This window comes from Mirounga angustirostris, unplaced genomic scaffold, assembly GCF_029215605.1.
Source record: "Mirounga angustirostris isolate CCGP_5_RB_7025 unplaced genomic scaffold, mMirAng1.0.hap1 SCAF_6, whole genome shotgun sequence".
Classification (NCBI taxonomy): Eukaryota; Metazoa; Chordata; class Mammalia; order Carnivora; family Phocidae; genus Mirounga; species Mirounga angustirostris.
Window position 1 is genome coordinate 123,226,354 of NW_026991714.1, and position 27,595 is coordinate 123,253,948.

The following is a 27,595-nucleotide window of genomic DNA, read 5'->3' on the forward strand; positions in this document are numbered from 1 at the left end:
CTAACTGTTTATAGGCCCTGCCAGCATTGCTGTAGCTAATGGAGACCTGATTTGTTTATAAACAAATTTGACTGGAGTCAAATTCGAAAGGATTAGCTTTGTTTATTCAAAAGGACTCACTGAGACAAACTGGTGACGTTGCTAAAAGTACAGTTAAAGCTACAGGTACCTTTAAGAAAGATTCTGAAGAACCAGTATGTCTGAAGTGACCGAGAGAAGTTAATTATCTTACTGTTGCCTGTGTTCCCTGGCTTCTGGGGGGTTTTTTTTGGGTGGTGATAGTGGTGATGGTGGAACGCAACCCCGATGGTACTACTTTATATTAGACTGTGAGTATTAAGTTCTTTTGGACTGGAAGGAGTTCAGGAATCATACAATTCTAACCCCCTCATTCATTCATTTGTTCAACAATTGTCTGTTGAATTTCTTCTTCGTGCCTAACATGTGGTAGGATATCCTGTGGTGGATGCTGGATATACCATGGTAAGCAAAACAGACCTGCCCTAATAATGTAGCTCACATCCTTATGGGGAGGACAGATATTAATCAAATAGCCACATAGACATGTAGTTATGCATCATGGTAAGTGTTGTCTTTAGAGCAAAAATACAGGTACTCTGAGCCATGGATTAGGAGGTAGAGTCAAATCTGAAAAGGTCAGAGAAGACTGGGATCTCAGATGGAGGGCATTCTGGGCTAAGGCTCTGGAACAGAAGCTATGTGGCTTATAGGGAACTGAGAGCTGGCCAATGTCAGGGGAGGTGTTTTCTGAATGAGAAGACTCACAGGGTCGAACATCCCACTTCTGCAGAGCCAGGAATAGAAGTAGATCATATGATGCTCAAGTTTTCTATTTCTTTCCACATCTCGGGAGATTTACTCAGATGCCCGGACCTATGACATTTGTGCAGGTAGAATTACTTCCATCTTAGATTTTTATTTTATTTTATTTATTTGACAGAGAGAGAGAGACTGCGAGAGAGGGGACACAAGCAGGGGGAGTGGGAGAGGGAGAAGCAGGCTTCCCGTGGAGCAAGGAGCCCGATGCGGGGCTCCATCCCAGGACCCTGGGACCACGACCTGAGCCAAAGGCAGACACGCAACGACTGAGCCACCCAGGCACCCCTTGTTTAGATTTTTAATTGTGTCAAAATATACATAACCTAAAGCTTCCCATTTTAACCATTTTAAAGCGTACAGTTGGGCAGGGCTAAGTGCATTCACCTTGCTGTGCAACCAGTCTCTAGAGCTTTTTCATCTTTTTTTTTTAAGATTTTATTTATTTATTTGACAGAGAGATACACAGCAAGAGCAGGAACACAAGCAGGGGGAGTGGGAGAGGGAGAAGCAGGCTTCCTGCCGAGCAGGGAGCTCGATGCGGGGCTCGATCCCAGGACCCTGGGACCACGACCTGAGCCAAAGGCAGACACGCAACGACTGAGCCACCCAGGCACCCCTAGAATTACTTCCATCTTAAGGAGAGTCTTGGCCCACCTCCCCATGGCCTCCAGTCTCTGTGAGCTCAGGGTCTGTGGCCACCCACATCTCCAGGTCTGCACCAAAGGCCCTATATTGGTGTCTCCATGAACCAAGCAAGGTCATTTTTATTGTTCCTTTTCCTGGAACACTGCTTCTGTTCACTCAACCATAGCTTATGAAAATCAGTTATGATTGCTAAAATCATGTGCATGATCAAAAACTAGCTTAGGATAAAGTTGTATATACACAGTAAGATTGCAGCCATATAAAAATTTATTTAGGAAAGACTGGAAGGAGATAAATTAAAGTAACAGTGATGCCTAGTTGGTAGGATCTTAAATGCCTTTTTTTCCCTTTTCCCTTCATTTTATAGATGCTATTTAGTAAATTTTTAGTAGTCTTAAAATAGAAAGTAATATTGAAATAATATTAGGGGAATGTCTTATCTCTTCATCACCACACATCTTTGATTTTTCTTTAATGTGAAGAATGTACTCACAGGGGCTTTTAGAAGTGTTTTAAATATGAGCTACAGAGAAACACTGGATAGGAGTGATAGCATGATGCAAAGCACAGCATTGGTCAAAGCATTTCTGTTGGGTAGAGATTTTTATTTTATTTATTTATTTATTTTTTAAGATTTTATTTATTTATTTGAGAGAGCGAGAATGAGAGAGAGTACATGAGACGGGGGAGGGTCAGAGGGAGAAGCAGGCTCCCCGCCGAGCAGGGAGCCTGATGCGGGACTCGATCCCGGGACTCGATCCCGGGACTCCAGGATCATGACCTGAGCCGAAGGCAGTTGCTTAACCAACTGAGCCACCCAGGCGCCCGAGATTTTTATTTTAAACAGAATTCTGTTGTCATGGAGTCTGGGGAATGCTGGCTCAAACAAAGGCAAGTTTCTCCACTGCCAGACTCTCTGAAGCATTCACTACCTAATGGGTTTGTGAGCCCAGGAGAGAGAGAGAGAGAGACAGAGAGAGCGAGGGATCGAGAGAGTGAGTGCACTCAGCATCCCCCAAACTCCTGGGAAGGCTTATTTGCCTAGATCCTTGCAGGCTTAGTGTTCTCTGGAACATGATTGGAAAATGCTGGTATGGTGAAAAGGAACAAAAGATGGTGGCTACCCGGGCTCTAGATGGGTCTTTGAAGGCTTCACCATCTGTACCTTCAGTTAGATCCTTGAACTATACTGGACACAATCTTTCAGCTCTCAAATAAGAAGATTACATGGAATGAGCTTATAGCTCTATGATGGGCCAGCTATGAAAATGAGTACATATGCTGACAGTTTTGTAACAATGAAAGGCAAACTTCCAAAATGCTCAAACAGAATTTTCACACAATCAAGCTTTTATCTGTCCCTCAAGCTGCAAACCATTTCCGAAGAGAAAAAATATTTGGCACATTTGGGCAGGTTAGCATTCCAGCCTGCTGTATGCACAAGGTGGAGTGCCCTCAGTTCCTGGGTTACAGTATACACTGCCTCCCCCTCAAACACTTGCCAAACCAAATGGAGCGAACCTTTCATTTCGCAACCACCTCACTGTGTAAGGCCTTCGAGAAACAGGCTGGTAGAAGCAAGTCTGATTCCTTGGCTCTGAGGGAAGAGTGGCTTTCATGTCAACAAAGACAGACTAGAATGTCTTGATCCCAGATAAAGGCTGCTAGCTGCTGCTGTCTCAGATTTTATCATAGGCCACTGTGGTTGGAACATTTTCTGGCAGGAAGAATTCACTGACCCTGCTAGGGAACAACAGAATTTGCTGTGTAACCCCTGAGCCTCTCTCTCCACCCCAGGGGGCTGCCCATGGTTCCAAAGGCCCCAGACCCCAGGCATTCCCCAACGGGCCTGCGATAGTCACTACCTAAGTCAGTTCCTGGTTTCCTCTCACTGCAAGCCTGTTTGCAGAGGAGTCCGTCCAGCTTGCTTTCTCGCCAAGTATACAGGCCTTTTTCTTTTTAAGGTCATAATGCTCATTGCCATAGGGAGTCCTGCTGTGCCTAACTAGGCCGAGGACATGAGGTTACAGAAGGCCAAGAATCTGCCCTCTGCTGCACACTGATACTCTCCTAATCTGGAGAAACAGAATAAAGCTTGACACCTCAGCAGACTCAGCTTTCAGCTATTGCCAGTGGTCCAGGGAGGTCTCTTGAATCCTCATTCTTGTCTTCTTTCCTCCCTGGAAGTTCTTAGGTTCTTACCAGGTGGTAAGACAGTATGGAAGGATATATATAAAACAACTGCTGAGTTAAGTATTATCAAGAGGCAGATGGCACTTTGTGGTCCACAGCAGTGAAGTGTGGTGAAGAGTGGTTGGCTCACATTTTAGACGTGCCTCCTTTTTCTCTTCCTTCTGCTTCCCCGTTTACTTTCCTCCATGTTTCTCTCTAGTAGAGGGATGATAAGTTAAAGTACAGGTACCATCATGCTCTCCTCACAAGCCCATGGCAGACACTTGTTACTCAACCATGGCATTTTTCCTGTTTAAACTTAGGGATGTAACCAAAGATGAACATCAAATGATCAATAGGGGCATTCGGCAGTCTACTCCTAGGTAAATACCCAAAATAAATGAGAGCTTATATCCACAGAATGACATGTGCAAGGATGTTCCTGGTGACTATATTCCCAATAGTCCCAAACTGGAAGCAACTCAAATGTCCATCAACAGTAGAATGGATAAAAATACAGTGCATATAATAAAATAGGAAATATTCTACAGCAACAAAAAGGGATGAACTATGGCTGCACACAGTCTGGAGGCATCTAAGAGATAGGGTAGAGCAAAAGAAGCTAGACATAAAGGAGGCACACTGTGTGAGTCCCTTTTTGCAGCTCAAAGATAGGCACAACTCAGCCGTGGTGATAGAAATCAAGACAATGGTTACCCTCAGGAGGAACTGACTGAGAGGGGCAGTAGAAAATGTTCTGAATCTTGATCTTGATCTTGGTGGTGTGGTGTATATGGGCGTGCACATATGCAAAAATTCACTGGGATGCACTTTGCTGTAGTTATCCCTCATTAAAAGTCTTTAAAAATGATTGTTCTGCCCTTGGTATATGGAGCATAAGGTCTTGGGTCTGACTCTGATCCAAATCCAGGCTCTGTCACTTATTAGCTGTGTATCTTGAGTAAACTACTTAACCTCTTTGTACTTTAATTTCTCACCTATATAGCAGGGATGAACAGAGTACCTACCCTACAGCACTGTTCTGAGGGTTAAATCAGATAATTCTCATGAAAAGCCTGGTACATTTAATGTTCTCGTGAAATGTGTTGTGGGGACTTGGTTCTTTCCCCTTTCCCCTCTGACCAATGAGTTCTTTCTCATACTGTCTTTCCCCTTCTTTCTTCCCACCTTCTTTTTTCCTTTATTCTTCCTTTCATCCCCCCTCAGTCATAAGAGCCCTGACCATGAAAATACATATCTTTTAAATTTTATTCAATACAATGATTAGTTACATTCATAATGAAAAAGCAAGCATGCTTAGTATTTTCCATGTCTCTCTTCTAGTCCAGGCCACATACCAGACCAATTAAATCCCGTATCTGGCAGAACACAGGCATCTCTAGCTTTGGGGGCTCTCCAGGTGATTCTGACGATTCCAGTGTGCACCCAAGTTTGGGAACTACTGCATTCATGGCTTTCTATTCCCTCCATGTTGTCTCAGCTGCTTCAGCATCTGGTTCTGATTCCCGGCTGCCCATCAGAATCAGCTGAGAAGCTTCTAATCAGTAGTGAGGCTCAAGCCCCACTGTGGGTAAGGCCTGGCTATTTCTAATGTGCTGCCAGCACGAAGAGCCACTATTCTAGAGGGATTGGTGTCCTGGTAGTTCTTGTGATCAGGGTGACACCAGGCAACTCCTCCTCTCTCCACATGTTCCTCTTGAATTAAAATACGTCTCCTCATGTTTTTGAAGACTCTTGTCTTTGTTTCCTTTCTGTTGCAAGCTGAGTATGGAGAAGCATAACGTAATCCTGATAAGTTCTTGATTTGTTGTTTTACCCTCAGTACGGGATTGTGCTCGACGCAGGCTCTTCTCACACAAGTTTGTACATCTATAAGTGGCCAGCAGAAAAGGAGAATGACACAGGGGTGGTGCATCAGATAACAGAGTGCAAGCTGAGAGGTAAGATGAAGGAAAAGGGGAGGGAGACAGTGGGGCATGAGAGGAACATATGTGAGAACATTTATGGCAGGTGGGGGAACACATGAGAAAAAGGAAGTTCAGTGAAGAACATAGTGGAGCCGCTGCTCCTGTTATTTTATTGTCACTGTAAAATAATATTGAAATCAGTCCTGAATGATGGAACCCTTGAAGAAGAAACAAATGTAAAAGTCGTCGAGTCATAGTGGCTCCCGTCAACAGGACACATCTGTGGGCCATGCACCAAGTACTGAAAATACATGATTTCATCTTCACAGTCTCCCTGGGAAGTATGTCTTACTATTCCCATTTTTTAAAAATGAGGGCACTGATGTAGAGGGAGGTTATGCCACTCGTTAAGGTTACTTGAGCTAGTAAGTGATGGAACTGGGGTTCAAATTGCTAAGGAGACACGGATTCTATACCTGTTTATTCTAACAAAGGAAGAAACTCCGCTTCAGAAATTTCAGGGGACTGGCCATGATCACACATCTAGTTAGCAGCAGTTACTATTTCTTCAGTGTGCCTGGTGCTTGTTTTAATTTCTGTTCTAAATTTATTTCTCCTTTTAGGTCTTCTAGGAATTAGTCGTGTTAGTTACAGTTTTGTAGAAGAAACATGAAAAAGCAGATATATAGGGTAACTATAAGATCCCCATTTAATTTTTTTAATTCAATTTTTTATTTAAATTCTAGTTATCCCCCTTAAAATGTGAGAGAACCTGTTAGGGAGGTTATGCAATTAAATGTGAAAATTGCGCCATCCAGCGGCAAAATTATTGAACGGTGGACAGACCCAGCCTGAGGTCTGAAAATAGATCCTACCAAGGCCAGGTTCAGAGAGTTACCCTCTAAGTATAGCAACCTAATCTATATCACATCAAGAAATTGTCTTCTTTGATTTTTCTCAGAAAACACCAGTATTTTGCTCTAATATTGTCCAGGTGTGTCCTGTACTTTTAAAAAAGATTGTCATCTGCTTCTACATCTTTCCTTAGGTCCTGGAGTCTCAAGATATGCTCAAAAATTAAGCGAAATAGACATTTATCTGACTGCATGCATGGTAAGAGCCACTCAAGTGGTTCCAAAGTCCCAGCACCAAGAGACCCCTGTTTACCTGGGAGCTACGGCAGGCATGCGCTTGCTCAGGTACAGCAGCATGTGGACACACAGAGCGGCTGGGGGTTAGGTTGGGTAGTGAGAGCCTTTGAAGTTACGGGATAGCACCACGCTTCCCTAACACCCCACAGTCTAAACATCCTAACGGTCCACACTTCAGAAAGAAAATCTCAGTAAGTGGGTAAAACTCCCAAACATTTGGTATGTGTTATGGTGGGAGTTTAAGTATATTAAAAAAAAAAGAAGTCTTCTTGCCCATCTCCCCACAGAGAATTCAAGGGGGAAGGGGCACAAAGAGAAGTGTTGAGCCTGTGTGCTCTGGGATTTGAGGCTACCAATTTAGCCATCCAGTATCTGGGAGGAGAAAGACCAGAGGAGACCCACAGATGTCCCAAGACACAACCAATCACAACTAGCACATCTTCACTGGCCACCACTTAGTACCTGTGTGCATAATTTGTTTCTTTGTTCATTCATTCATTCAGCTTGTATTGACTGCCTACTCCGTCCTAGGACATGAAAGTAGGTGACTCAGCTCTCAAGGAGATCAGAGTTTCAATACAGGCCATCAATTCTTTAACAGAGGAGTGCTCAGAGCTGCTATGGGAGCATACTTGGCCCTGCCCAGAATGGGGGGAGAGAACATACGAGCTGAATCACAAAGGAGGAGTTGGAGGGCGGAGGAAGGGCATATTAGAGGCAGAGAAGACGTCATGCATTCCATTAGCTATGTTTCTTCCACATCTGTTATGTGGCAGACACTGTTCCAAGTGCTGGGGATACAGAGTGAAGAGGACAAAGTCCCTGCCTTCCTGAAGCTTGTGTTCTAACAGATGTGCAAAGGCAGGGTTGAGTGAGAGACCAGGGCATACTCAGAGGACTATAAATAGTTCTGCATGAATAGAACATAGGCTACATATACTAAAAATAATAATAATAAAATGATGAAGCAGCTTGTATTTGTTGAGCCCTTACTATGTTGTTAGCACTGTGCTTTAGTCATCATAATTCTATGAAGAGTTATTATTAACTTTTATTAACCAGATAAGGAAGCCGTGGCTTACAAATGTTGAGTAAGTCACCCCAAGGTCAGTCACATGCCTGGTAAAGTGGTAGAGCCAGGATTCTGAGTGGAGTTCGGAAGAGGCAGGGTCCAGCTCACAAAGTGCTTTGTGTGCCACGCTGGGAATTTGGTGTTCATCTGAGAGATAATGAGAAGCTCTTATAGGATGGTACACAAATGGTCACACTGGGAGAGAGGTGGATTGGGGGTAGGAGATGGGGAAGAAAACTGGGGATAGGGAAGCCAGGGGTAGGGTGTGAAGCTATTCAGATGAGTGGTGAGAGGGTTCAACGCTGGTTGGAAGACAGCATCCTCTGACCTGGAGGCTCTCGATGTTGGCAGTAATTGCATCCCGTATTCACTAGGACAACCCTGGAAGATTCCTTCTTCAGGTCTCAACATCTCAGACAGACCCAATAACTGAGATACAATATGAGGAAGATTTTTTTCCCAGTCTGGCCCCCCAGTGGAAGTTGGGTATCTGTCCCAGGACACTTGCCACCTGGTATCTGCTACAGCCATAATTAGAAACCTCAAGCAGAGCCTGACTCTGGAACCAGCTGGAAGCCACCAGTGATGGCTAATGTAGCATTCGTCATCTCTAGGTGTAGCATGCATCATCTCTAGGTGTGATGATTAAATAACATCCAGCCACCGCCACCACCACAAAAATGAACATTACTTAGATAATATTTTGGAGCCAGGGAGCAACAACAAAAATGGTATTTTAGGAAGAGCAGCCTATGTAGGGACTGGAAGGATTTGGACTTGGAGAAGAGGGCCAAAAGACTAGTTCTGCCTCACCCAAAAGGAGGGCTCCTCAGACAGCCATGTGTGGGAATCTCCACGTCTCTGTTTATTCCAGGGAGTTATGATTTGCTTGCTAGGAGAACTGCTGGAAGCTGAGTACTTGTAGTTATTCAAACGAAACTGGTAAATGCAGCTCTTCCTTTGTGCAGGATAGAAAATGAACAGTTGGCAGACAAGGTCCTGGCTGCGGTGGCGAGGAGCCTCAGCAATTACCACTTTGATTTCCAGGGTGCCAGAATCCTCACCGGCCAAGAGGAGGGTGCCTACGGCTGGATTACTATCAACTATCTGCTGGGCAAATTCACGCAGGTGATTATCTCAAAGCACCCAGGGAGGGAGCTGGCTCCCTGGGGGTCAATGCCATTGCTGTCTCAGGCAGTATTTGGATCTGTGGCCAGAATGAATGTCGGATGAATGGACAAATTAATTTATCCCCACATTTGCAAGAACTTTATTACAAGAACTTTTCTTATTGGAGAAGAAGGAAGTCATATCTTCACCTTAGGGAGACATAGAGGAAATTAAAAATCTATCATGTAAGAAAGAAGGTGGGGGAGGAAAGAAAATATATATGTATCTTACTCATTTTTGCAAAAAGAAACACAGGAAGGAGAAACCATACTAAAGAGATTGGTTACCTGGTAGGGGGAAGGAGTAGAAAGGAGCAAAGGAATGAGAGGGGAGGGGGATATCTGACAGGCCTTTTATAAAGTTTCCTTTCTTTTAAGGGGCACCTGGGTGGCTCAGTCAGGTAAGCGTCTGCCTTCAGCTCGGGTCATGGTCCCGGGATCAGGCACTGCATCGGGCTTCCTGCTCAGTGGGGAGTCTGCGTCTCCCTCTGCCCGCCACGCTCCCTGTTCATGCCCTCTCTCTCTCTCTCAGTCAAATAAATAAATAAAATCTTAGGAAAAAAACTAACAACAAAAAAATAAGAATAGCTAATATTTGCCTAGTGCTATGTGTCTTGTGCTGTGCTAAGCATTTTTCTTTACTGTCTGATTTCATCTTCAGGACAACTACATGAGGAGTTCTCTCATTTTCAAGTCTCAGATTGAGGCCTAGAGAAGGTAGTTATCTGCTCAGGGTCACATGGCTGTTGAGCGAATGAGTGGAGATTTGAACTTGAGTCTTTTTAGCCCAGACCCCTGGTTTGTAAACACTGGCTATGCCAATTCTGTGTCGCTGCAGCCGGAGCTCTAGCTCTGAAGCCCCTCTTTTCCTGCTGATCTGATGTTTCTTGTTGATCTGATGCAGGCTCAGGAGCATCCAGCGAGCTCTGTGTCACCTTATGCCCCCCTTCCTTCACCTTAGCAAGTCCCTGAGTCCAAGATACAGTGTGAAGCGGGTGTCCAGAGACAGCTACCACTGGTGACTGTACTCTCTTTCAGAAAGTGAGTTGGCTCAACCTGAAGCCAAATGAAGACAGTGATCTTGAAACCTACGGGGCCTTAGACCTTGGGGGAGCCTCTACACAAATCACTTTTGTGCCCCCAAACAAGAAGATCGAGTCTCCAAGCAACACTCTGCACTTCCGCCTTTATGGCAGGGACTACAGCGTGTACACGCACAGCTTCTTGTGCTATGGGAAGGATCAAGCCCTCAGGCAGAAACTGGCCAAGGACATTCAGGCAAGTATAACTGAACCCAGACCCATCCTCCCCATATCTGGGCCATCAGCCCCCACATCCTGTTGTTGTCTCTTTCTACTTCAGTAATTGGTCTGAACTTGGTTACTGTACTTTCCAAACCTTTACAAGCAGGATATCTAACCACATCTGGTCAACCCCTGTGAATTGTCCCATCCAGACATCACCTCCTGTGTTTGTGTACTGCACTGTCTCCAAGGACACGACTCAAATCCTTTCTTGCAAATAAGTTCTCACCCCTGTGGGCTTGACAGTGAAAATTACATGCTCGAGTATTGTTGGGACGGGTGTGTAATTTATAAGCTCTTTAGCACTTTTTAGTCTCCATTTCCTACAACTGCAGAAAACAGGGTTGTTAGAAGCAACCTGGAGGGGAGGAGAAAACACTCAGGGAAAATGCAGAGTTTATCCATCAACACTTCATGTCTTGTCCCCAGATGCTTTTTGTCTTCTGAAGATAAGAAAAGTTAAACACACTCAAAATCATGTGAGCACCAGGCACACCCTGACAGACACACACAGAGGAAGGCTGTCACATCCAGCTGTTCCCTGTCTCCACTGAAAGGACAACCAGTTCTCTGCTCTCCTCCGAAGTTCCTGCTCTGGTTCTCAGAAGCACTGTCAGTAGGTGACCCCCACTGGAGTAGGCGATGCTGAGAGATGCCTACTGAGCCCCAAGGCTCCATGAAGCCTTTTATCCACAGCAGCCCCCTTTCTTCTCTTGAACATATTAGGTTGTGGGTTAAAAATCATTTTGATACTCCTGGGTTAAGGCACTTTCAAGGCATGTTGCTTCTGATTTTTTGCTTGGAGGTGGGGTTGGGGTATGGGCAGTCTCCTCCTGGAGAACTACCCCCGGCTCAGACTTGTGAGAGCCTTGAGAGTGTTCCTTGTGAATCTGCTTCTGACCTATGTATTTCATTTCATTTCATTTCATAGTACTAAGCACTAGTGGACATTCCAAACTAATGGCATTTTTGCCAGCTTAAGCTCTATTAGCTTTCTATGAATAGCGAAAGTTGATTCACATCTGATACCATTTCTGGTGACTATTATACAAATCTGACTGTTCCCAAGGGTGAAAAAGGCATGGCAGGGGCATATTGATGCCAAAGCTATTATAAAATTCCTACACATTAAGGAAGTCAGAGTGGTGCTTTTTGTATCCAACACGTTTGCACATGATGTCTTCAAGTGATTTTTCCATTCAGGGTACAAACGGAATCCTCAGGGACCCATGCTTTCACCCTGGATACGAGACAGTAATGAATGTAAGTGATCTCTACAGTAGCCCCTGCACCAAGAGATTTGAGATGACTCTTCCATTCGATCAGTTTCAAATCCAGGGCACTGGAAACTATCAACAATGCCGGCAAAGCATTCTTCAACTCTTCAACACCAGTTACTGCCCTTACTCTCACTGTTCCTTCAATGGGATTTTCTTGCCACCAGTTCACGGGGATTTTGGGGTAAGTTTGTAAAATAATAAGGTATATTGGGGGTTAGGATGATTTGGGTTGCAAGTTGTAGAGCAGATGCCTACGAAGGGTTTAAATAATAGGATTTATTTTTCTCTCATATGATAATAAGCCTTGAGGTAGATAATTCAGGGTTAGTTCTTTGATTTAACAATGTCAGGACTTGGGATCAGCTTTTCCATTATCTTCTTTGCCTTTTTTTGTGGTGCTAAGATGGCAGCTACTGTTTCACATGCAAAAAAAGAAACAAGTTTCTCTTGCTTGTTTGGTGAAATACACACTTCTGAACCAACCTGTGATACAGGGGAATGGATTACTATGTTTGGTTTAGACTAATAACTGTTCATCCCTGGAACTGGGGAGTCTTTCCTACACATATTGCTCTCCTCTACATGGGTGAGATCAGGAATCTGTAAGCCAGAAGAAGGAGCTGGCTGTTGGGTAGGCGCACCCATTGGGATCTGCCATAGTTGGCTTCTTAATGTCAGAAGAAGGAGAGGCAGCAGTTAGATGTCTCTGCTAAAGGCTTTCCTCTATAAACTGAAGTTAGAAATTCAAGAAATCCCAAGGAAATATTGAAGATAGCATCATTTGCATTACATTTTGAACAGCTGGGGGACTCTTTGAATCCCAGTGCCAGTTTCTTCTTAATTACTCTAGAATAAGATAAAATATTTGAGCAGAGGTAGAAGAGGTGCCCCTTGATCTACTCATAATTCAAATTTCATATTTTGGTCCTGGAGATGAAGCATTATTGTAATCATAGTTTAGTAGTATATTGCAAAATTAGCTACCATCAGTCAAGAGGCAGTTATTGACTAAATAATGTATATACATTATCTCATTAATTACTTAAGATATCATGCATAGAAACAAGGGCTTTTGTCTGCCTTCGCACTCTTTCTCCCTTTTTCAGAAAACAGATCAGCATGTGAGAAGGGAGGTTTGACTCTCCAGTGGGACCCCAGCAGGAGAGTTTCTCCCAAGTCTTCTGGCTCAGCCCAGTGTCACAGAAATAGCTCCCTGGATAGAGCACAGGGCCTGTAGTAATTGCACCTGGTTTAAAATCTGGCTTTGTCACTTGTAAACAATACAAGCTCTTCATTCCTATCATCTCTGGGAAAACAACAATGGGCGGTACCGTGGATCCAGGCTAAACTTTACCGTGGCCCAGACCACAGTTATTCCTCCCCTCAAGGTTCCTGAGGGAAATAACATGCCAGGACAATGCCTGGCAGAGTAATACTTGGTTATTTAGCTCCAAACCTAAATTCAGAACAAACTAGAAATTCACCTGGTTGCCCTATAGCTGAGCTGGCACTTAAGGCCCATATTGGACTTTTTTGGGCCAATGCCCTTGCCCTGGATCTAACTGCTGAAAGATAAAAGAGGAGGCCACAAAAGGGAGGAAGGTGTCTAAGGGTGCTGGGGACAGCCAAGAGCCCTTTTCATTCCAGTCCTTTATAGGAAGTACCTCTTAAGGAAAAGAAATATACTGTTGTGTATTGACTTTTTAACTTTTCTGAAAGCTTCACCTCCTGGGAAACATAGCCCAATTCTTGTCTTCAAGCTTGAGCAAACCCTTTCTACTTGAGGGTGGCAGTGGTGGAATTTCTTACCTTTGAAAGTGATTCCTCCAACCTAGGTAGGGAGAAGTGGAGAGTTGGAAGGGGTGACTTGCGCTCCCCTTGGATGCCTTTTTGTTTGGTATCTTAGCCCCTCACTGAAATTGTTCTCTTCACAGCCTTCTGAACCTCAGCTTGGCAATCTCCTTACATTAGCTCATCGCTTTCCTCTGAATAGGATCTTTCCCCTCTGAATACAGCCCTCAGGGTTCACACTGTACCTGTACCTACTCCTGCTTTGGCAGTTTCTGTTACAGAATGGTTTCCCCCTCTGTAATTTCTCCCTAAAGCCTAAAGATTTTTTTTGGGGGGGGGGGTCTATTTCCTCATTTATAAAATGAGGACAGAAATGCCTATCTCCTTGCGAATTTTGAGTAATAATCCAGACAATGGTGGTGGACAGGTGTTTACCAACCAGCTCTCTGGGGATGTAGGGGCTGGTTTGTGACATTTGCCAATTTACGTGGTATAAGTACTCCTACCATGGTCTAGTTTAATCAACATAACATCAGCTGGCTCACAAAACTCTTGAAATTTTAACAGTTAGCTCTTGTGAGTGGGTAAGAGCCACCTCCAGCATATCACTGTCAGTAGCAGAAAGCTAACATACCCTAGCACCAGGTGGGCCCTTAGTAAGGTTAGTTCTTTCTCCTAACAGTCCTTTTTCTAGGCTGTTATACCTGCAGAAGTTCCCACTGCCCAGTCCTGCATCTGGAAGCATAACTATTTGCAACACAAAAATCCAGTTGCATTCCAATTATTTCCAGGACCAGTTAGCCTGGGTATTCTCAAGCCACAGAGAATTTGCAGGGAAGGAAGTTTGCCATAATTGCATTCAGCACTGGTGATTTAATTCTTACTCTGTAAATAGTATTAAAAACTGTCAATTTTTTTTCTCAGTTTGGCTACATTGGTTGCTAGACAGAATCCAATTTGTAGGCAAATTAGAAACACCCAAAAGGAAGAGGGAACATCTGCAGGGAATTATTTATGAGGTAATTTAGGAAATTTTTAAAAGTTCACATCGTATCACTTATATAAACAAGAAAGAATATAAAACAAATTCAAGGAGGAACTGGAATTAAAGAACATTAAAAACTTATTTGTTTCCATATGTATACATATACTTGTGTGTATGTGTGTGTGTATTTAGCTCTGAGCTTCCTAGTAGCCAAGGGGAGAAAATCAGATATAGTTTTTATTATGCATAGCATGCCAGGTGCCAGGGCAAAGCAGAGCTATTCAAAAATTGTTTCTCAAGGATATTTTATAAAGGAGACTTTATTAGACAATGTCTTTGACCATATTTCTTAAAATTACAATTTCTTATAGCAACTGTCACCTAGAGGCATGATATTAAAAAGCCGACTCAGTCACAGCAATTCTGTGATGGACTGAGGCAGTATAGGTCTTTGATAGACATTTAACTTGAAAGAATTCAGAGTGGCTGAAAAAGGGGGAGACAAATATCTTTCATCTTCCATAAATATTAATTATCTAAGCTGGAAATTGGAAGATGAGGAACTGAACTTTTGAGGCTCTATGTTCTCTAAAGATGGCCTAGAGTGTTAACTATTCTCAGTTGCTGCTTAAATATGGGCCCACAGGTTATAGATACCAATCAAGTAAAGGTTTATATGGTAAGGTTAATCCCTAATATGGAAATTAAGAAGCTGATCACAAATTTTGACCTCAGAAGTTATAGGGCGCCTCCCCAGTACTGAAAGGCAAGGTCAGGGATTCTTAGAGCTGAGTCAGCATTTCCCTCGAGAATCACCATTGGGTCCATTCTGGCAACAGAATATCTGATGTATTGAGTCTCCCAAGTCACACCCCAAGAACAGAATCAGGATGATTTTTTTTTTCTTCAAGACTTTCAAAGAGTCATCTACCACAGCCATAGGAAGAAACTTGGTGATGTGTCCTTGAACCATCTGATTTTGATCAGTGTATCCTTATGAGGTATTAAAAGAAGAAGGTGGGTTTTGTCATTCAGTATCATTCTTGGGATTAAAAATAGAAGCATTCTGAATAGGGTTAAGGTTTCTTTTTCATCACATAATATAAATAAATCAAGGAAAAAATACTCATCCTAAACCTCATCATCCCATCCCATTAACACTTAATTTTTCTGGGTTCAGTTCTACTGCATGTTAGTGTAAACAATATTCCACCCTAGAAAAGACCTTTCCAAGGGATTTAAGAGGCCACATTAGATATTAAACTCAATTGAGTGTGTTTCTGAAGAGCATATACAGACAGGACGACTATCAGGCCTCGACACATGGAAGACTTTCAGAAAGATTGACAGGTAGATAAAATGAAAAAATAAATATGAATAGGAGTATGAATGGACTGGTTCTGGAGCAGGGGAAGAGGAATAGATGACCTTATTCTGGAGCACAACTGTCCAAGAAAGAAAGATGAATAGACACATTCCCAGCTCAGACAACAAGCAGGATTTGCCCTTGATTCTAATTCTAAGACTTGATCTCTACTGTGGCTACAGAGAAATAGTCATTTCTATATGGAATATAAAAGTAACATTATTATCTGAGAAATTTTAAAAAATCTATAAAGGAGAGAGTTTTAAAACATTACTTCAAATTTGATTCAGGTGTTTGTAATAGTTAGGAGGGCATATTTGTATTTTTTTTTTAAAGATTTTATTTATTTGAGAGAAAGAGAGAGAGTGAGAGAGAGCACGAGCAGGGTGAAGGGCAGAGGGAGAAGCAGACTCGCCACGGAGCAGGGAGCCCAACACGGGGCTCGACCCCAGGACCCCAGGATCGTGACCTGAGCCGAAGGCAGATACCCAAGCGACTGAGCCACCCAGGCGCCCTGGCATATTTGTATTTATTTTGTTTTCTATTCCTTATATAATGGTATTATTCTCCAGTTACATATTGCTTATTTGATTCTCTTTTGAGAGAGGACCTAAACCTTAACCTGCACAATCAAGGCAACACCTGGGAGTAAAATATCCAGGTTGTCTGGACAGCCATCCGTGTGTGTGTGGTGTGTGTGGGGGGGGAGGGGGGTGGTGTGTGTGTGTGGTAAAATATGCATAATAGAAAATTGGCCATTTTCACTACTTTTAAGAGTATAGTTTTGTGGCATTACATACATTTAACACTGTTGTACATCCATCACCACCATCTACCTCCAAGACTTTTTTGTCTTCCCAAACAGAAACTCCATCATTAAATAAAACGCTAATTCCCAACTCCTCTTCCCCCCAGTCCCTGACAATCACCATTCTACTTTCAGTCGCTATGAATTTGACTATTCCAGGTATCTCATATAAGTGGAATCATATATTTGTCTTTTTCTGATTGGTTTATTTCACTTAGCATAATGTCTTCAATAGACCAGTCATTCTTAGCTCTTCAAGGGATAACAAGACTCTGGAGAATGTGTTGAAAGCTAAGGATCGTCTAAACAGAAAAATAGACATTTAAAGGCGTGCTGAAATTTTTGCATACAATTTAAAAGACATCATGATTCCTTGAGGTGGACCTGTGAGCCCCATGTTAAGAGCCCTTAATCTAGAACAAAAGGTACACATAAAGTAGAGATTAAAGTAGAACCATGAGCCCAAGTAGGGCAATGGCTGGGATTAAACACCACACAAATGTTAGAGGTCTCTTTATGAGTATGGAAAGCAAATGCAGACACATGTGCCAGAGACAGATGACCCTGAAATTGATGCCACATCTGCCTCTAAGATGCATCCTGCCAGGGCAGAGCAAACCTAGTATCTAGTAATAAAAGCAGGCAGGCCATGCTAGAGAAGCGAGTTAGCATGAGTAATGAAGTTAGATGGGGGAGGGGAGGGGAACATGTCAAGTGGTCAGTTTGGGGCAGAACTTGGGGCTGGACTGTAATACTTGTCCCTTCTGTGACTATGAGGACTTCATTTAGTCTTTACTCCAAAGTGCTAGAAATACGTTTTTGATTGGATCTTTGGTAAATGACTTGACAAACCCCCTTTCTTCCTTTACAGATAAATTTGGCTTTGGGTTACTTTTCTGGATTTGTTTCCCTGGAAACGTGATAAAGATAGGAGTGTCAGTGTATTACTAGGCAACAGTTCTTATGAAAAAAAAAATGACCCCTGAAATTAATTGTGGATTAGAAGAAATTAATGAACTATGCCTATTCTGTGGACTTCTCTAATCTGAATAAAGGCTCTATATATGTAGAGTATGTAACGAAAGGCTTTATTTTTATAGAACTTATTTATCTGTCCATCATACCATCTGTTACTTGTTTGAGTTGCACTGTCTTCCACTAGCGGGTGGGGATTCTCCTCTGTTTCCATCACTTCTTGGAACATAGTTGTTATTCAGCCAATAGTTTTTTTTTTTTTTTTAAAGATTTTATTTATTTATTTGAGACAGAGAGAATGAGAGAGAGAGAGAACACATGAGAGGGGGGAGGGTCAGAGGGAGAAGCAGGCTCCCCGCTGAGCAGGGAACCCGATGCGGGACTCGATCCAGGGACTCCAGGATCATGACCTGAGCCGAAGGCAGTCGCTCAACCAACTGAGCCACCCAGGCGCCCTCAGCCAATAGTTTTTGAACGAATGAATGCATGCATGATATGCAGCCAAAAGTCAAGGAAGCGGTGGAATGAAAAAAAAATGGCTATTGATTTTGCCAATTAGGAGGTTACTGGTGATTTTAATGAGCATAGTTTTAGAAGCCATGTGAAAGTAAACAACTCCCTGGGAGATGTTCTAAAGTTGGGGGAGCAGGGAGGAGAGTGGGCAACTGATACTACAAAAACAAGAAAAAAAAATTTTTTTTAAAAGATTTTATTTATTTATTTGAGAGAGAGAGAATGAGAGAGAGCACATGAGAGAGGGGAGGGTCAGAGGGAGAAGCAGGCTCCCCGCCGAGCAGGGAACCCAATGCGGGACTCGATCCCGGGACTCCAGGATCATGACCTGAGCCGAAGGCAGTCGCTTAACCAACTGAGCCACCCAGGCGCCCCAAGAAAAATTTTGAGAGAGGATAGATGCTGCACTGAAACCAGCTCAGTTAAATTGAACAGGAATGCATGTATTGCATTCTGTGTAGGTTAAAAGTTACACAAAATTTGGCTGGCAAGAATGGGTATTGTCTTTATAGGTTGATATATCTGTCTCCCCAACTATGTCCTGAGGCCCTGGAAGGCAGGGATGGTGTACATACCATCTTTTCATTTTTAGGCCTGCTAGATATATTACTGCTAGGGTGCCTGGAATATTGTATATTCTCAGTAAAAGAACTTCAGTATTTGGAATATTCTAGTGAGATGTCCAGCGTGCACAGAAACCTGGAGGTGGGAAAACATGAAGTGTGTTCAGAGATCCGAAAGTAGTTCAATGGGTTTTTCCATATGGGCAGTCCAGAGACTTGCCTCTGGTATTTTAGAAGCTTTCTCCCCTAAGCTTAAAGATCACGCTTGTGATATATAAACTCAGAGATTCCTATAGTACAGGAAAATGGTGGTAATTTTAGGAAGAGTAAAGATGAAGATATGATTCAGGGGTTTGGAAAGAAATGATTCCAGGTTTTGGAAGAAATGAATAACGCTGTTTGAGGGGCATATAATGGACCATTTGGGGGACTCACAGAAAATAGAACATATTTTCAGCTTTAGGGAGAAATTACCTCCTACAGTTATAAAGTGATCCAACCTTTTTGAAAGAAGAGTCAGATGCTTAACCAACTGAGCCACCCAGGTGCCCCACTGGGGAAAACTTTCAAGAGTCCATGGCATGCAGGGCTATGGGGGTAGGCGGTAGCATAGACCAGGAGTTCCTGCTGACAAGCTATGTATCCCACTGAAGGCTCGATATTTTGCTATATCTGCCTACACAAATTTTCTGTTTGTTAATTTTTTTAAAAGATTTTATTTACTTATTTGAGAGGGATCACAGAGGGAAAGGGAGAAGCAGGCTTCCCGCTGAGCAGGGAGCCCGATGTGGGACTCGATCCCAGGACCCTGGGATCATGACCTGAGCCGAAGGCAAACGCCTAATGACTGAGCCACCCAGGCATCCCTGTTTGTTAATGTTTTTAAAAATAATTTTTATTTCTTTAAAAAGCACATGTCACACCTTAGCAAAAGCAGGAGAATTTCTAGGTGCTTAACTCAGTAAGCCCTTTGCTGGTAGAATGAGCTCTAGGAGTAATATCAGGAAGTCTTTTGAAATGTAACAATTTAAGGAAATATTTATTATAAAAATTAAGACATGCTCATTATAAAAAAATCAAACTGTACAAAAAGTTTAAAGACCCAACCATATGTTCCACAAGAAACTCACTTTAGATTTAAGGAGCTCACATAGGCCAAAAGTGAAGTGATGGAAAAGATATTCCAGGCAAGCACCAACCAAAAGAAAACAAGGGTGGTCATATTTATATCAGACAAAATATACTTTAAGTCATAAATTGTCACAAGAGGCCAAGAAGGACATTATATAACAATAAAGAGTTAATTTACCAGGAAGATATATTAATCAAAAGTATATATGTACCCCAAATCAGAGCCCCTGAATCTTTGAAGCAAACATTGACAGGACTGATGGAGGAAGAGACGGCAATGCCAGAATGGTAGGAGACTTTGGTGCCTCACTGTCAGTACTGGATAGAACAATCACAGATTCGAACCACACTGTAGACCAAATAGATCTAACAGACAAATATAGAACATTCCACCCAAGAGCAGCAGAATATATACTTTTCTCAAGTGCACATGGAATATTCTCTAAGACAGATTACATCTTAGGTCATAAAGCAAGTCTCAACAAATTTAAGATGACAAATTATACCAGGTATCTTTTCTTTTTTTTTTTTTTTTTAAAGATTTTATTTATTTATTTGACAGAGAGAGACACAGCGAGAGAGGGAACACAAGCAGGGGGAGTGGGAGAGGGAGAAGCAGGCTTCCCGCGGAGCAGGGAGCCCGATGCGGGGCTCGATCCCAGGACCCTGGGATCATGACCTGAGCTGAAGGCAGACGCTTAACGACTGAGCCAGCCAGGCACCCCATCAGGTATCTTTTCTAACCACAGTAGAATGAAACTAGAAATCAATAGCGGAAGGAGACTGGAATATTCACAAGTATGTGGAAATGAAAGAACACACTTTGGAACAACCAAAATAAACAAAAGACTGGCAAGCTGAATTCAACAGTCCATTAAAAGGATAATATACCATGACTAAGTGGAATTTATCCCTGGGATGCAATGATGGCTCCACATACAAAATCAATTAGTGTGATACACCATATTAACAGGAAGGACGAAAACCACACATCTCAATAGATGCAGAAAAAGCATTTGATAAAATTGAACACTCATTTATGAAAATAAGTTTCAACAAAGTAGAAACAGAAAGAAGTTGCATCAACACAATAAAAGCCATATGTAAAAACCACACAGCTACCATCCTCCTCAGTGGTGAGAACTGTAAGCTTTTCCTCTGAGATCAAGACCCAGGCAGGGACGCCCACTCTCACCACTTCTATTCAGCAGAGCACTGGAAGGACTCACCAGAGCAATTAGGCAAGGAGAAATAAAAGGCATCCACATCAGAAAGAAAGAGGTATAACTGTCTCTGTTTACAGATGACAAGACTTGTACATAACGAAAACCCTGAAGTCTACACACACAGCAAAAGAAACCTGTTAGGCTCATAAATACAGAGAATAAACTTGGTGGTTGCCTTCACCAAAATGGGTGAAGGAGAATGGAAGATAGAGGCTTCTAGTTATGGCACAGCATAGGGAATACAGTCAATGGCATGGTGGATAGTGTTGTACGGTGATGGATGGGAGCTAACGTGCGGTGGGCCTAAGGTAATGCACAGACGCACTGAATCACTGTTGTACACCTGCAACTGATGTAAAATTGTGTCAGCTGTACTTCCATTAAAAAAAAGAAAAAGAAGAAAGCTGTTAGAACTAATAAATGAATTTAGTAAAGTTGCAGGGTACAAAATCAGCATCCAAAAATCAGTTGCATTTCTATACATTAACAATGAACTATCTGAAAAGGAAACTAGGAGAACAATCTCATTTACAATAACCTCAAAAGGAATAAAATACTCACTAATAACCTCAACTAAGGAGGAGAAAGACCTGTACACTGAAAACTACAAAACAGCGATGAAAGAAATTAAAGACAAATGCAAAGACACCCCATGTGTTCAGTGAATAGAATGGTGGCCAAGGAAAGGAGGAATGGGGAGTTGCCAATTAACAGGTGTAAAGTTTCAGTTATTCAAGATGATTCAGTTCTAGAGATCTGCTGTACAACATTGTCCTTATAGTTAACAATACTGAATTGTACATTTAAAAATTTGTTAAGAAGGTAGATCGCCTGTTAAAAGCTCTTACGCAACAACGTCAACAAAATTAAAAGTACACCCTAAAAAGTCCTCCTCTCCCTCCTGGCCCACAGTCAGTTCACTAGAGGAAAATGCTCTGCGTGGTTTTAATTAATAGGGGGGGACATTTCTGGGCATTAGCTATGCATACTGGAGCTACCCAGTTTCTCAGTCAACAGAGATCCACCAGCGTCTCTTACATTCGAGGCCGCGCTCTAGGAATTCGAGAGAGCGGTTTTCTGCCACTTACACATCTGTAGCGCTCCCCCGTGTGCCAAGTGCCATGCTGGTGCAGCAGATTCAGCCGAGAACAAGGCAGCGGTGGTCCCTGCCACTGTGGAGCTGGCATTCTAGAAGGCAGGCAGACTGAAGACCGGAAACACAAACAAAAGCGAATTAGACTGTGGCAACCACAGGGAAGAAAGCAGCAGGGTCCCGTGAAAGCGAATAAGACAGCATCCTAGTCCAGGGCGATGATTAGAGAACCTCTCTGAGTCAGCGTGAAGGGAATTGCAACAGCTGGGAGAGCAGGAGTGCCCCGCTGGGGAAGCAAACCTTGGCAGTGACCCAAGGCCTGGGGGGTAGCGTGTGCAGGTGGCGGGGGTAGGAGGTGGGATTGGCAAGGTGGGAAGGGTTGGAGCATGCCTGGCTTTGAGAGACCTGGTAGAGTTTGGACTTACTCTACATATAATTAGGAGTCATTGAAGCTTTTAAGTAGAGGAGTAAACTGATCCACATTGTTTCTAAGTGGGTAGGTTAGTGGAGGAAGGGCACAAAAGTTCAACTGAAGGGTGAGAAAAAGGAGTGGGAAGTGAAGACATGGAACTCAGTATTGTAGAAAACGCTTCCAAGCACCTATCCTGTGAAATTTAATTGAATATTTTCCTTTTTACTCATTTGTACCCTTTTCCATAGTTCTCAGGTATGGTCATAACAATGATTTTTAAAAAACATTTCAGTTGTTCTTAGTTCATGATAGATCTCAATAAATATGTTAAGTAAAGATTGACTATTTAAAGAAGTGCATGGACATTCTAGAAATAGGCCAAAAAAGCAGAACTAAAAAGGAAAACGCCTTACAATTGCCATTCAGAGATAACTCTTAATATCTTTGTATAGAAGTTCCCAGTTTTTGTTTATTAAAAGCTCATATATAATACACAGTTTTTTAAAGATGGGATTTTTTTTTAACCTCTCTCTCTTTCTCCCCCCTCATTTTTTTTCCTCCCTGACTCTTCCATTAAAATTATAGAGACAGTTAGTGACCAGGTGGCTCAGAAATGCCGGTCAGCAGTAAAGCAACAGCAACAAAGTGACACGTCTTCCAGGAAAGAAACAACTTTTGGGGCTGGAATATTACTTGGTTCATTAATTCACTCAACAGAGATGTCCAGGTACCTTCACCAGGAGTTCAGCCTTCTGGAGAGTGAGTCAGTGTCCCTCTGTGTTGGACACAGTGCAAAACTGCATTTTCTCTTGCAGGCATTTTCGGCTTATTACTATGTGATGGAATTTTTAAACTTTACATCAGAGGAAACCCCCTCGCAGGAAGAGATGACGGAGACTATGGAAAAGTTCTGCTCGCAGCCTTGGGAGGAGGTAAGTGATGAGAAAGAGCAGCTGTGCCCTTGGCGGCACGGAGGACGGGAGTCTGCTCACCAAGTCCTGCGACCCGGACCGAGATCCAGCAAACAGGGTAGAGGAACCCAGAGGGTGTACCTGGTCTGGAGTGAGCGCACGGGCCTTTCTCGATAAGTGGGCATACGCCGGCCGAAGCCAACACGGTCTTACTTTCCTCACCTGACACCGAGCCTGGCAGCCCGCGGCTGCTTGTGGGAGGTTAGCAGCTTGACTCTGTCTCAGCCATTCCTTCTTCAATTCTGTCGTTAGGCCTGTCTTCTTCACGGACACAAGATGTGGCTTCAGAGATCACTTATGTTCCAGGTCAGAAGAAGGGTGGAGCCAGATATATCTGTTCCATTTAACAAGAAAGCATAAGCTACCCCAGAAGCTCCGTAGCAGTCTTTCTCTTACGTCTCATTAGCCGGGACTGGCTGGGAAAGCAGGCTGCAGGATTTTAGGACTGCTTAGAGCCTTAGATCCAGCCTGAGCTACTCTCTGGAGCTGGGTACATTGTCGCACATTCCTCTCCCCAAGCCCCAAATCAGAGTTTTATTAGCAAGGAAGACCGGCAGTTCGGAGTCTGCTCTAAACACCATTGTGGTAAGACCCTTTCTCCCCGCCTAGGTCCCAGGTACCTCCTACTTGTTCATAAATTTGAAGCATAACTGTTTCTTGTCTGAGGCACTGAGTCATTCAAGACCTAGTACTACTTGGGCGCCTGGGTGGCTCAGTTGGTTAAGCGACTGCCTCTGGCTCAGGTCATGATCCTGGAGTCCTGGGATCGAGTCCCGCATCGGGCTCCCTGCTCGGCGGGGAGTCTGCTTCTCCCTCTGACCCTCCCCCCTCTCATGTGCTCTCTCTCTATCTCATTCTCTCTCAAATAAATAAATAAAATCTTAAAAAAAAAGATCTAGTACTACCTGATGGAAGTTTCCCGGGAGGAGCAAGGTATGGGGTCTACCCTAATCAAAACAGATCAGCTAGGGGTGGCTCCCAACGGCAGCTGTTTTAAGTTGACAGTGTTGCCCACCTGAGTGGGACTTTCATTCTGAGGAGGTGTAGTTAACTAGAAATGGATGCGGTCTCCTTGGCGCTGACAGAGGAAGGAAGGTTGTGCAAGAGCCAGAGGCGTGGACTTCTCCCTCTGTATTTTGTCTGCGTTAGAACAGGAAGGAAGAAGATTCAGGGCTTTCCAAAAGAGCCCCTCGAAATGCTGCAGCACTTGACAGTTTGCAAAACACTCGGGGGAGGCTTTTTGCAGCTGGTCGTGATCTATGGAGGCAGGTGAGCATCTTGGAGTCGAGGCAACTTGAAACAACCCCAGCCTGTGAAGGAGGTAGATTTAAGCTGCTTTTTGGAAAAAATTCTTTTTTTTTTAAGTAAGCTTCACACCCAGCGTGGAGCCCAATGCAGGGCCCAAACCCATGACCCTGAGCTGAAATCAAGAGTCGGACACTTCACTCACTGAGCCACCCAGGTGCCCCTGGAAAAAAATTACTTCTTGTTCAGAGTAAAAGCTCTATCACATTTTTTCCCCTAACCCTTGTCTGTTTTTTTGTTTTGTTTTAATTTCATCAGGTTACATTAGGTTGGCAATGCCTATACGCAGACCTGTACGGGTCCTGGAAGTAGACTCATTAGGGCCTGCACCGGGGAGAAATTCTGAAATCTTTGGCAGGGGGTGAGGGGAGGTGCAGGGTGAGACCTAGACCCTCACCCAGAGCCTTGATGTTGAGGTGGGTGTTATGACCCAGGGTTCATTTTCCCCAACTGCATTATCCGTCCATATGGAATGCATAGATTTCAAGTACGCTCTTACAGGGCAACTCTTTTCCTGCTACTCCTGTGTGACTGGAGTTTGGGAATGTCCTTTCTAGACATCTTTGGCCAAGAGAGAACTGACAATTTTTAGGCATATATTATGTGCTGAAAAGTGAGCTAGAAGCTTTATACATATTATATCGTGCTGCCTGTCCCTGCTTTGGCAGGAGAAATAAAATGCAAACTATACCTACTGATGTCCTTCAAATCCTTGCGGGTGCCCCCAGTCCTTGGATCCCTGAGGAGGAGAGGTTAAGAAAGCAAGTGAAAGGGACATTTCATGCTTGTCTTCTAATAGGTTAATTAGAGGGTTAGTAACCCTCTAATTTTGACAACCGGAATAATCACTTTTCCACTCAGAAAATATGTTCGCTCAAGATCTCTGGTCAGCCTACAATGCTGTAAGATTCTGTGTATACTACTAACTAACTAGGGTTTCTCTATACATTCTGGGTCCTGACATTCAACCTCATGGACTTTTACCCTTTCTAGGGAAATGCATCCCGTTCTTGAAGACTTGCCATGCCCCTTCATATGGGGGAGTGGTAAGGGGCAATGGGCGAGGAGGAGAGAAGCTGGTACTGTCCCACTGCCCTAGGAATAGAAGGGAGAGAGGAGAGAGACGCAGAGAGAGGAGTATGAAAGAGAAAGGCAAACCATCCCCCCATATGGAGAGAACATATTGTTGAGTCCACAAAACATTAAGACAATCAGATCTGGACTGATGAACCAGGTAGATGCCTTTGGCTTCCATATTTTTTGGCTATTATCATAATTAATCCTCAGCGGATCAGACTGCTTGGCAATGTACACCTTTCCAGGAGGAGGAGGGGGTCAGACTCTATAGAATTGAGGAAAATTAGACCAAAATGGCATTCCCCCAAGGGATAGGCCAGCTTTTAAGGACCTGTGGGTTGCAGCAGTTTCAAGTCTGGCCTGAGTGGATTCTTGGACTTTCATAGCGGTTTTTTGTTTGATGGGCCTGCTGAGACTACATTAAATAGAAGTCTTTCCCTGAAGGAAAAAAAGAGTGCAGTTACTGTAAGAAGGGGGTAGGATCTGGATAAGCACTGATGTTACACCAAGGTCTTGGGAGAATGTCCCATGCAGAGGAGTTGATCAAAGAGTAGTTTCTAGGACTGTGAGAAAAAGACAAGTTCCAGGTTGGGTCATTCAGAGAACTCCATCAGAGCAGGCCAAGGCAGGCTAGGTGTGGACTTAGCCTTCCAGAGATTGGGGGCTGGCAAAAACCAAGTGAGAAACCGACCCCAGCTGGCAGGGGATTTAGAGATGGGGTGTTTCTTGAGAAGAGAGAGAAATCTGGGCAAAAGTGGGGTGGTGGTGGTGGGTGGGCATGTAGCCAGGAGGTCCTACATATAAGACATCTGGCCTGATTCTTAGCCCTTGATATATGCTTAACAAATGTTAGTTCTTTCTCTGCTCAGGGTGCCCAGGAGGGAATGCCTGTTTCAAGGGCTGAGGAATAGGGCAGCAGACAACTCTGGGCTGAGCTAGAGATGTTCTGGCCTGTTGTTCTCTTACTGAGGGTCAGAGAGGAACAGAGCAAACTGTGGGCATTTGGGCATATATTTACAACAGGAGGAGAGGTAAGGGTCAACAGGCAGCCTTCATTTGGGAGTAGGATGAGCAAACACATGAAGGACTCAAGAAGACCCCTTTGCATGACTCATAAGCAAAAAAAAGAGGTCAGGTAAGGGCTGAGGGCAGAAGGTGAGATGTTGGCACTGTTAGCAGTCCTGAGCAAAATGCGTCCTAAACTGTGTTGTAGAGTTTCTCAACCTTTACTGTGCGTGTGATCACCTGGGGATCGCATTAAACAGCACATTCTGCATTGGTAGTTCTGGAGCGAGGACTAACAAGCTCCTGGGAGGCCCCGACGCTGCTAGTCCAAGTGCTAAACTGAATGCAAAGCTTTTTTTTTTTTTTTAAGATTTTATTCATTTATTTGAGACAGAAAGAGCATGAGTGGGGGTAGGGGCAGAGGGAGAGGGAGAAGCAGACTCCCGCTGAGCAGGGAGCCCGATGTGGGGCTCCATCCCAGGACCCTGGGGTCATGACCTGAGCCGAAGGCAGATGTTTAACCTTCTGAGCCACCCAGGCGCCCCAGGAGTGGCAAGGCTTTTTATGACACTCTTTTCCTTAACATGCGTGAGATGCACTAGCTCCTTCAGAGGCTCTGAACTCAGACTCTGGTAAAGAACATAGAAAAGTCAGGGGCACCTGGGTGGCTCAGTCGTTAAGCGTCTGCCTTCAGCTCAGGTCATGATCCCAGGGCCCTGGGATGGAGCCCCGCATGGGGTTCTCTGCAGAGCAGGGAGCCTGCTTCTCCCTCTGCCTGCCGCTCTGCCTACTTGTGCACATGTGCTCTCTCTC

The 27,595-nt window shown here is 43.7% G+C and overlaps 1 protein-coding gene across 3 annotated transcripts in view; it reads left to right on the forward strand.

Annotated features, from left to right (window-relative positions):
- Nucleotides 1-27,595, forward strand: part of ENTPD1 (ectonucleoside triphosphate diphosphohydrolase 1) — a 98,259-nt gene that overhangs the window by 64,468 nt on the left and 6,196 nt on the right. For all 3 annotated transcript variants that reach the window (XM_054508313.2, XM_045878504.3, XM_045878505.3), the window contains exons 3-8: nt 5,501-5,618; nt 6,634-6,784; nt 8,777-8,936; nt 10,016-10,255; nt 11,485-11,742; nt 23,240-23,356. In XM_054508313.2, the coding sequence (XP_054364288.1) occupies nt 5,501-5,618; nt 6,634-6,784; nt 8,777-8,936; nt 10,016-10,255; nt 11,485-11,742; nt 23,240-23,356 (1,044 nt within the window). The remainder of the gene's footprint in view (nt 1-5,500; nt 5,619-6,633; nt 6,785-8,776; nt 8,937-10,015; nt 10,256-11,484; nt 11,743-23,239; nt 23,357-27,595) is intronic.